At 32.4% G+C, this 11,478-nt stretch overlaps 1 protein-coding gene across 1 annotated transcript; it reads left to right on the top strand.

The window, feature by feature from the left end:
* Positions 1 to 2,263: 2,263 nt before the first annotated feature.
* LOC145053641 (uncharacterized) lies at positions 2,264 to 6,179 on the top strand. Its single transcript, XM_079001713.1, has 3 exons — positions 2,264 to 2,557; positions 3,051 to 3,406; positions 3,490 to 6,179. Exons 2-3 carry the CDS (start codon positions 3,060 to 3,062, stop codon positions 5,915 to 5,917), a joined length of 2,775 nt encoding a protein of 924 aa, XP_078857839.1. The 5' UTR covers positions 2,264 to 2,557; positions 3,051 to 3,059; the 3' UTR covers positions 5,918 to 6,179.
* The last annotated feature ends 5,299 nt before the right edge of the window (positions 6,180 to 11,478 follow it).

The following is an 11,478-nucleotide window of genomic DNA, read 5'->3' as shown; positions in this document are numbered from 1 at the left end:
CTCTCTCTCTCTCTCTCTCTCTCCGGCAATCCAATGCCACAAACCTACTTTTCCTTGCCAATGCTTCGATGAAAGGATGGTTTATATCATGCTTGGCATGGTTTGCCGAACTAAATGTTGCCCCACGCCCTCAAGCCTTATAGGGTGTTAACCTACTTCTATGTCATTTTGTCGCAAGGACACGAACACCCATGCAATCAACGCTTATTTTCCCAATTTCTTGCTTCCCAATTTTTATCCCTTGTAGTCAAGATCGAGGTTACTAGATCGTCTTCCAACCACCATCCTTTATAAATTTTTGGTGGCGGTGATTTAAGTTTTATAAGAGAAAAGAACAAAATTCAGGTATCTGTAAACTAAGAGGCTATATTGAATTTCGGTGGGCAATAATAAGTATCTTGAAATTGGGAAATGTAAAAAATAAATGTTGACATGCATTCTTTGATAGAAGTTGACATGTGACAATAGGAGTTCTAGCTATATTGGAATCACATGTATCATTTCTCAAGGCTTTTGTTCATATAATGGGTTTTGACATAAGTCCATTTTTGGGTATGTTTGATCTTGACACTAAGAATCACATCAACTAGATTTATATCTATAATTTCAAACCTTGGTTTCAACATGTGCTTAGTTGACCTTATTGTCTTTTCATTGCTTCTAATGATAAGCTTGTCATCTATGTATAGATACACAATAACATACTCACTATATGTATCTTTGATATAGACACACTTATCACATTTGCTGATTTTGGAACCACATTATATCATGACCTGGTTAAATATTGATGTCATATTCTAAATCACCTACTTGTGAGGGACCGAGGGTTAGTGCTTACATGGATTCCAAAAGTGATTATCTAGTAGAATATATGGGATTTGGGAAAGATATAGGAAGGGACTATCTAATGATGAAGATAGTTTACATGGAAATAATGAAATATGAACGAGTAGTTATACCTATATAGGTGAGGTACTTGTAGTTGTCACAAAGAACGTGTAAATGTGTATTTTTACATATGTAATAGATGTTCTATGATAGATGATGATAGTCGGTGATCGTGTAGCGAAACAAATTTGGATGCTAATTTCTTATCTATGTTCATTTAACATAATATATTAATGTTGGAATGTAAGACTAACAATTAAATTATGAAGTGTTCACATCATGATATATGAAATCATATTGTGATGAGATGCAAATGAATGGAAGATGTTAACCAAATGTTATCCATTAATATAATCGTTAATAATGTCTTAAGATACATGTCCTCAATGGTAAGTAAGAAAGAGGATTAGTTCCAAATAGAAGAGTTTGTCTAGAAGATCCTTTTGTGGTGAAGACTAAGTAGCACATGACTATTGTCATGTTTATTTTTCGAATTTATTATGTTGAAATATACTTATATACATTTTTATATATTGGCCTACGTATGGAAGAACACCATATGTGAAACTAATTTATAAAAGAAAATTTTTGGGTGTGTTTCGATATTGAAATTTGGTTTTTACAACGATTTTGAAGACTATTAGTTTTTGATTTGATCATGATTCCTTACCAAAGTTGACACTAATACTATTTTTGAGTGTTTGAATAAAAATGTACTTATTAACTTAGATAAACAATTTGTAATAAGTATTTTTCTTAGAATTTATTTCAAAGGGCTTATAACTTATTTAAAAGTGTTTATTATAAATGTAAACCAATTTATCATTGTATCAACTCTAAAAATCATATGGATTATAAATTATATTTTTGCAACAAACATACAAAACAATATGAAAACTTCTTTTATTGTTTAATTTATCATTTTATCCAATTATTTTTATCACATTTCAGATACAAATCCGAAAAATTTCTACGCACCCTTTAACAATGTTTTAAAAACCGCTTTAAATCGGGAACCTGAAAATGAGCGATTCAATTAGCACAATTTTATGTCTATTTTTATATCGAAACGAACGGACTAATTTTTATAAAAAAATGGTTGAACATATTAAAGTAAATAAAAACATATATAATGAGACATTTTGGATAACAAACTTTGGTGATATTTTTTATATTTATTAAATTTATTTTTTTATTTTTTTATTTTTTATCACAGTTACATCTTTTGTTATCATATAACAAGTTGTAAACATTCTTTTGTAATTCTAGAAAATAAATATGAGAACCTCTTTGAATAACAGATAATCAATACTATTTGACATGAACACCAAAAGGTGAAACCAATGTTTTAAGAAAATTTCCAAACTTGCCACATAACTTTTTAAAGCTTATAATCCAAGGATTACTCCGCAAGGTGACCTCCCTCTTCAACGGCGTTAACCCCTTTTCGTTTCAATTCCTCTCCCCGCTTTTGCCCTAATTCCATAATGCCCCCTCGATTCCTATGTCCTCTCCCTTCGTCGTCGATTTGATCTGAAAATCACCACCTGAACGCCAATCATCGCTTTCCTCTCTCTCTACAAGCTCCCCAAATTTTATCTTAACCCCGAAAACCCTAAGTTTCGATTCAGTCAAACAACTGCAACTGCAAAAGCAGAGTTACTAGGTAAGCTGCTTCCTTCTGTATCACTTTTTGCGTACTTTACGTTGATTCTGAAGGTTTCATAACTCTGGCTGACATTCTGTATGTAATTTTGGTGAATTTTTTGCCTTTATTGGTGTTTCTTGCTGAACTTGTAGCTGTATCATTTGTTTTGTTGGTTGATTTTTTGTCTTCCCCAATACAAATTATACTTTGTGTTTGTACGTAGAATGAGTTGCTTCTCAAGAGAAAAGTTATATAAAACATTAAGCTTATACCAACTACTATGAATCGAACAATGTTGGTGTTAATTTCACCAAATTTCGTAATTGACATATACTAGAACCGACTTTAAAAGCCAACACTGTAGCTTTGTTTTGTTGGTTGGGAACTGAGCTATGTATGCAGTTTTCCATACTTGAAGCCCTCACTAAAGATAGATGGTCAAAGATGTCTCCTTCCCCATTTATTCCCTCTAGGTTAACCTTTTTTTGCTTGGCTGTGTTTGTTTCTGTAGGTTTATGAAATGGCAAAGGGTAAGCTTATATTAATCTGTCAATCTGGTGGTGAATTTGTTACAAATGAAGATGGAACCATGACTTATAATGGAGGAGAGGCAAATGCAGCAAATGTCAATTCTGAGACTCCCTTCAGTGAATTAAAGTTGAATTTGGCTGAAACATGTAATTTCAACCAGGAAACAGTTACTGTCAAGTATTTCCTTCCAGGAAACAAACGAAACCTGATTACAGTGAAGAACGATAAGGATGTAAAAAGAATGATTGATTTTCATGGAGATGCACTGACAGCTGAAGTCTTTGTTACAGGAACACCAGGTTTTGATCGAAGTGCCTTAGATACACAAACTAACAGGTATGTTCTATCAAAAAAACACATTTACATCATTCTACTTTCATTTCTTCCTATTTCTTTAATCATACTGATGATCCTCACAGCCAAAGCAATGTCAAGAACAATGAGACTATAAACAATGACAACACGAGTCCCAAGAAAGATGATGTGGTCAAACGAGGCAAAGTTGGTAACAAGAAAGATAAAAAGATGAAGAAAGAAGATAAGGGGCAAAAGAGTCCTTTAGCATCCCCATCTAAGAGGACAACACGCCGAACTGTAGCTGCTAAAACTGAAGCATCTTCTAATGAAAATGAAGAAAAAACCGAAACAAAAGTGTCAAAGGATGAGGGGTCCACAGGAGACACCTCCACAAGTGCTGATTCTGAACAAGTCAACATCAATCAAGATTCTGATTGTAGTTCCGATTTTGTCCCTAGTAGGTATCCAAAAAGAAAGAAGCCAAATGTCAATACTACCCCTGCTGACAGTGTCAAGAAACGTAGGCGTACCCCTTCTTGGAAATTTGGTGCCAATGGCCGCCCCACCATAGTTTCTAACCCCGATGATTCTGCGGGGTCCAAGGGTAAAATTGGAAAATCACAAAGAAAGAGTGGGAGGTTAGCTGCTAAAGAGGGAGCAGGGACAAAATCAGGGAGAAAAAGAGGACGCCCTCGAGCTGTCCCTCCACCTGACAGCAGTGATCAAGAACTTGATGATGATGTGGCGCCTGAAACTTTGCTTGATATTGTCAAAGTGGAAAAAGAAAAACTTCATGGACATGAAGAATCTTACAACAAGTTACCATGGTTCTGTGAGAAGATTCTAGAAACAAACCCTGGAAGCATCTCAAAACTCGTGATTAATGAAAACAAAAGATTCAAATCCCTTTTTGTCTCTTTTTTCGCTCCATTATCCGGATTCCAAAACAGCTGTCGCCCACTTCTTTTCCTTGAATCCACTTCATTAAGGTCAAAATTCGGAGAATTTATATTTACAGCAAATGCCATTGATGGAAACGATGGTTTTCTCCCTGTTGCATTTGCTATAGTAGACACTGAAGACACTGACACCTGGCGTTGGTTCTTGGAAATTTTAAAATCCACAATCCTGACCCCACAACCTATCACATTCGTGTTTGATAGAGACAAGAATTTGAAAATCACCATACTTGAAGTTTTTGAAAACGCGTATATCGGGTATTCTATCTACCATTTGTTAGAGAGCTTCAAAAGAACTGTAAAAGGTCCGTTTCACGGTGATGGTAAATCTTTTTTACCGGTTCACTTTTTAACCGCAGCACATGCGGTCCGATTAGTCGGTTTCAAAAAGTCAACGGAGCAAATTAAGCAAATTTCATCACAAGCTTACGATTGGGTGATGCAAATTGAGCCACAACATTGGACAACTTCTTCCTTTGAAGGTGAAAGATATAACCACATTGTAGATGATATAAGTATAAACGTATCAATCTCAAAGTTAATGGAGGATTATCGGGAGTTACCTTTGTTGCAAAAGATTGATGCTTTGATACGTTTTATGATTGATGAGATGAATGATGCGAATTTGGATGCGAGTATGTGGGGGACACATCTTACGCCTTCTAAAGAGAAACAACTTCAAGAAGAGAATTTGAGATCTTGTGGTTTGAAAGTGTTGATTTCTTCTGATACCCTTTTTGAGGTTCGTGAAGATTCGACTCATGTTGTGAATTTGAGTAACTGGAGTTGTACTTGTTTAGGGTGGAAAGAAACCGGTTTGCCATGTAGACATGCACTTGCGGTTTTTGCTTTGATCGGTAAAAATCCGTATGAGTTTTGCTCGAATTATTTTACGGTTGATGCGTATCGTATAACGTATGCGGAATCTATAGCCCCGGTGCCAATTGAGAAGGAGGAGAAGGTTGAAAAGATAGAGATGATAACTGTAGGGGGTGGAAATGTAGATGTTGAAAAGATTGAGGTTGTGGAAGAAAAGATAGGCGAAATTGAGAAAGAAGAGTGGGAAAGGGTAGAAGATGGGCTGAAGAGTGAAAAGGTGGAAGTTGAGGGTGAAAAGATGGAGATGGAGAAAGGAGGGGGTGGAAATGAACATGGTGTGAAAGTAGGGGGTGAAAATGAAAATGAAGAAGATGTGAAAGTAGGGGGTGAAAATGAAAATGAAGAAAATGTGAAAGTAGGGGGTGAAAATGAAATTGAAGAAGATGTGAAAATAGGGGGTGGGGATGAAGAAGATGTGAAAGTAGGGGGTGAAATTGAAAATGAAGTAATTGTGGAAGTTGAGGGTGGAAATGTGGAAGGTGAGAAAGAAGAGGGTGAAAAGTGTAAGATTACAAAAGAAGAAGATGAAGTTGTTGTGTTACCTCCAATACCTGTAAAACCAGCTGATGAGGTGAAGGAGAAGATGGAGTGGGAAGAAACAGAAGTGGAAACAAAGAGAACAGTGACGTGTACAAAGTGTAAGCAGCCTGGGCATAACAAGAAGTCTTGTAACTTGTATCAGGTGCAACAAGCTTTGATCAACCAGGTATGATTATGGATTTATGGTTCTTTGTATTTATGTACCATAATGGAGATGTTATTTGAGGTTCAATGTCTGTCTTTGTTTAAGAATATTTGGTTTAGATTTATATTTTGTATACCCTTTGGACTTGTTAGATTTTTTTTTTTTTTTTTTTTTTTTTTTTTTTTTTTTTTTTTAAAGTCGAGTCTTGGAAGAAATAATTTTAGGAAAAAGACGGTGAATAAATACTTTCTTTGTAATCATGATGAATACGAGAAACTTTTAGATCGTATTTGCGTTATGTTGATTTAGAATGGTTCGTATATGATAAGCAACTATAGCCTATAGGGCCTAGATGCGTCCCTAGGTGCCATATCATAGTTGGTTGTGGGGTGTTTTTTTGATACGTGTTAGGACTTGTTTTCTCAAAGAAATGAACCGAAGAGAGATTATCGAAGCAAAGACCACATTTATGTGAAATGAAATAAAGCCAATAAAGATACACAATTTAACGGTTTGTACAAACATCTTGATCTGAAAAAGTTGTGAAAGCGAGACAACCTTATCCAAGGTTCTCTACATGTTTCGAGAGGAAAATAATGGAAAGAGTTTTAAGTTTTTAGACTTTTGGAAGATTGGAAAAGATAGCATGGAAAATCGTTGCAAAGGTGGAAAATATAGATAGCTCCAAAAAAATTAAACATTCGACTTCAACTACACAACAAGACCAAATTCCCATGTTGGATTCAACTTTAATGACAATGATTATATACTTGAAATTCAACCTCCTAGGCCGATGAGAATGGATAAAGCCAATAGAAAGGAAAAACTCATTGTCATGGGTACCATTAGGGTCGTGCAAATGGGCGAGGCAACATGGGTGATGTCCGGCGTCCCAAATTCTAGGGCCTCATTTTAGGTTTGGATTGGTTTTTCTACGTCTAGAAATCGAAAAAAAAGCTGAATCTAACCAAAATACACAAAATGACGTCGTTCTATTTATAGATATCACACCATTAATAAGATAATCCATAAAATAAAAAAAATAATATTTTATGGTGTAGGTGAAGGTGAAGCACGTATATGATAAAATATGTTAAGAGGGTTAAAAGTCTAAAAAGATTTAAATCACATACATCTTATATCGATTGTGAGATTTAAAACGAAGATTTTTTGATGTTATATAATGAAGGAAAACAGTTAACTCAACGATCTCATCATGATTATAGAACACATATAAAAAATAGGCTCCATCTTTTATTATTATTTATTATTATTTTTTTTATTTTACAATAATTTATATATTGTTTAAATGGATGAAACATATTCCATATTTGTATTGGAATATATATTAAATAAATATGAGCTTTTAAAATCCAATGAACCGAGTCTAATAATTTATTAATTGAAAATCGAAGAACAACGGAATATAAAACCGAAAAAAACTGACGGTCTGGTTTTTCCAAAATAAAAAATTGAACTTTTTGGTTCGATTTTGATTTTAACAAAAAATTGAACCGAACCACACCGCACTATGTAGGGGTGACGATGACACGACACGAAAAAAATACACACTATGAAACAAAATTGAGACGAAACTGAAATTCAAATTCGTGTTCGTGTCAAGTGTAAAAAATGTGACGTTGTGTCGTGTTTATGTTCATAATTCGAAACGAAATTGACATGATTTAGCATTTGTCTTATTTTTCGTGTTTGTCGTGTTATATATGATTAAGTATTAATTAAATATAGTAATTTTTATTTTATTTTATCTTTTTCGTGTTGTGTCGTGTTTGTCGTTTTTTAATCGGTTCATTTTCGTGTTAGTTAAAAAAAACACGACATCGTGTCGTGTTACTTAAAACCTTATCATGTCGTGTCGTATCAGACAAAAACACGACACGATGACCCGATTTGCCACCCCTAATACTATGCTCACCCTTATTGGATTGGATTGAATATCAATTTGTGTAGGTACGTCCGTTTCTTTCCTAATTTATACAAGACATGTATAATAATGATTTGTTATTCAAAATTGAAACTAATTATATTTATATTATTTAATATATAAGAAAACATGTAAAAATTATTTTTTATTGAATTAAATTTTAGCTGATTTTAAATTATACAAGAAACTTATGCATGTACCATTATATATATATATATATATATATATATATATATATATATATATATATATATATATATATATATATACTAATAAAAGAGTAGCTCTTTTGCCATGTGTCACCATATAAAACATTTTAATTAATGTGTTGACACTTGTTAATCTATTAGTTTTCCGTTTTAAATTTATTAGACCTCATCATTAATGTGATTCTATTTTAAATTTTAAATTATTGTTTCATTAATTCACAAATAAAAAATATCTAATATATATTAAAAATTAATTTAATATATTTATTTGAATCAATGATTATAATTTCACATAACTAATAAAAAATATCTCTTAAATTAATAATTTATTTAAAACAACTTATTAATAACTTTGAGTTTTACTATAAAAGTTTGATTAATTTTATAACCGTGGTTCCCACGGGTTATAAACTAGTATATATATATATATATATATATATATATATATATATATATATATAATTTATTTCAATCAATTAAAAGATATTTTGAAACATTATAAATTGATCGGTGATGTGATATACTTTGAAAGATAATTATTATTGCATTGAACTCGGTTGTAATTGCAAAAATTGATGTGACTCATTTAAAAGATTAATGGTATTGCATAGATGTGGTTGGTCTTACGACATACGATTATTCTGGACTAATCATCAGATTAAGCCTCTCAACCACGATCGATCGAGGGACTCTATGAATTAATTTATTATTTTTTTTTGAACTGTAACAAAATAATCGATTCATATTAAATCGACTCTGGTTCTTTACGTAGCCTTCTAATTTTTTATTTCACTTTCTGTGTTCTAATTTCTGATCTCAATATTTTTTAATACATCGATTATAATAATCCAATTTCATGCATCCTTAAAAAATGATCTTCTATTTGTGTTAGTGATTTCAGGTAGTCTCACCAATTTGATTTCTGATTTGTAAATTGATTTAATCCGATTTATGATTCAGGTAAATTGTAAGATTCCTTATTGTTTTTCACTTAGTTTTCTGATAAAAAGTTAATCTATGTGTTTTCTTTATGATTTTTATTATAGACAACTTAAAACTTCCATATCACAAGTTTTGAAATCCTTGTTGATAGAGCCTAGAGAAAGATTCAAAATTCATTATCCTTGTTGTTGGAAAACGATTCTGAAAATGATTCAACATTACAAGTCCACAACTAAATGTATTTCGTTTCCTTTACTTGTTTTTTTTATAAGTTTAAAATAATTACATGTTGCTAAAAAAACATTTCTGGAAGTGATAAGAAAAACAAACAACTAATATTATTACAAAAATGATTAAATGTGAAATTTATAATAAGAGTTTCATTTAAAAAAACAAAAACTGACCTTCCTTTACTAGTTTTTTTTAATTGTAAAGGCATCTTCGACACTATACAAAAAACTAATTTTTACATAATTTTGGTGTGAAGTCATCTCCAAACCCACTCCATTTCCCATACAATTTTGGTTTAAATGGAATAATATAGCACCAATTTTGGTTTTATATTATTCATTTACATCAAAATTGTACATGTCATTTTTAGTCTTTCTTCTTTAGGGGTGTAAGTGAGCCGAGCTACTCGTGAGCTACTCGGGATCGACTCGTTAAAAGCTCGACTCGAGATCGAATTAAACGAGCCCGAGCCGAACTCGAGCTTAAATATGAGGCTCGTTTATTAAACGAGCTCGAGGCGAGCTTCAATTAGGGGCTCGCGAGTCTAACCGAGCCTAAATGAACCTATATATATATATATATATATATATATATATATATATATATATATATATATATATATAGAGAGAGAGAGAGAGAGAGAGAGAGAGAGAGAGAGAGATAGGTTCAGGTGTTTAAAATAATTATTGTGTTATTGTATGCATAAATGTGGGCCAATCAAAATTAAATAAAAGATTAAAAAATTAAATAAATAAATAAGGGTAATTTAGTAATTTGTTTAGTAAATTCCAAAAATTAATCCCTATAATCATGGTATTGACTAAATAAATAAGCGTGTCTTCCTCAATCTCCCACCAGATAAAGCCCTAGCATCCCATCCCAGAGGGTATCAACGCTTTTCCTTCCTTATAGCCATTGTTGCCGACGACAACCACCAAACCCTTCCATGTTCATGTGTTATTCTGTCAACACATCGAAGCCGAAGATAATCTCCGCCGATGATTCCACAACTTGCCGGCGCAAAAACCAATGAAAATCGACAAAGCACTGGAGGCCGATGCTGAAGGAAATTAAAGAGGACAACATGTACAGACGAAGCCCTGAATCAACGGCTTGAATTTGCAGAAATTCTGAATAAAATCAACAGCGTGCACAGACGAAGCATTGACTGGCTAACAATTTTTTGGGACTTGCTTTTTGCATTCAGGTTTGAGTTTTATCATTTTATTATTTTGTATCTCATGTATGCCATGATGAATGTCGATACAATCTGTTTCACTTGGAGAAAAATGTCGCTACAGTCTGGTTCAATTGGAGAAAAATCCAGCAATCATTAATTAGTATTTAGCTGATCAATCCAATTGAAATTGTCTCAATGTATTGCTGGAAGGGTATTTTTGTCCATGGGGTATTGCATATATGTTATTGTCTCTTAAAATATGTCACGGTTTGGTGTTGTTTTCTTGAGTTATTTGAATTCCTAATTCTTCTTGGAAATTGTTAAATTGCTTAGGGTGCTATACAGTTTTAGGGCTCAAACTGTTAAATCACTTATTAAAGAATATGAACTTTTTATTTTTTGTTGTTTACACATTTATTTCATAAAATTCATGAATATGTGTTTGTTTCGTTACATATATGTTTCATAAAACTTGAATATGAACTGCAGTTTTACGAGGTGAAAGATCGACTTTGTCATAAATATAGAAGCAAGAACAGAGTTTACCCATCTCTAGTGGTGTTCTTTGGCAGGAAAACATAATTGGGTATGTTTCTTTTGATTGGGTTTTACTAGTTAAATAGATAAAAAAATCAATTCTCTTGATGATCTTATTGTATAGTTGTGAATTTTGATAGATATGCAGTACATTGTGACCTAAGGGAAAGAAAACATAAACGTGTGGTACAATTCTTGAGATTGACATGAAGAAGATAAAAGGAATCATGAATTCCAATTTTGTTGGAATGGAATCATTAATTCCAATTCTGTTGGAATCTAAACTACAATTTGGTTTTGTTTTCACAGAAGTTGATGCTTGAAGAACGGACTGCAAAATTGAAAGTGATTCTAAGCAACATTATTTTTTTAAAATGTAGTAGTGTCGTTGTTAGATTTTGATGTTTTCTTTCCGGTTTTGAAAGTTTTTTTTAGTTTTATTCTTTAACAATAAATGTAATTCTTAACAATTGTTACCCATATTCTATAAGATATAATGTATTTTTTGTTTTTATTCTTCAATTAATTGTTCAAGAATTTGTTA

Source organism: Lactuca serriola, chromosome 5, assembly GCF_051521515.1.
Source record: "Lactuca serriola cultivar US96UC23 chromosome 5, Lser_US96UC23_V15, whole genome shotgun sequence".
In the NCBI taxonomy this organism is placed as follows: Eukaryota; Viridiplantae; Streptophyta; class Magnoliopsida; order Asterales; family Asteraceae; genus Lactuca; species Lactuca serriola.
This window is presented reverse-complemented; position numbering and strand designations above follow the sequence as displayed.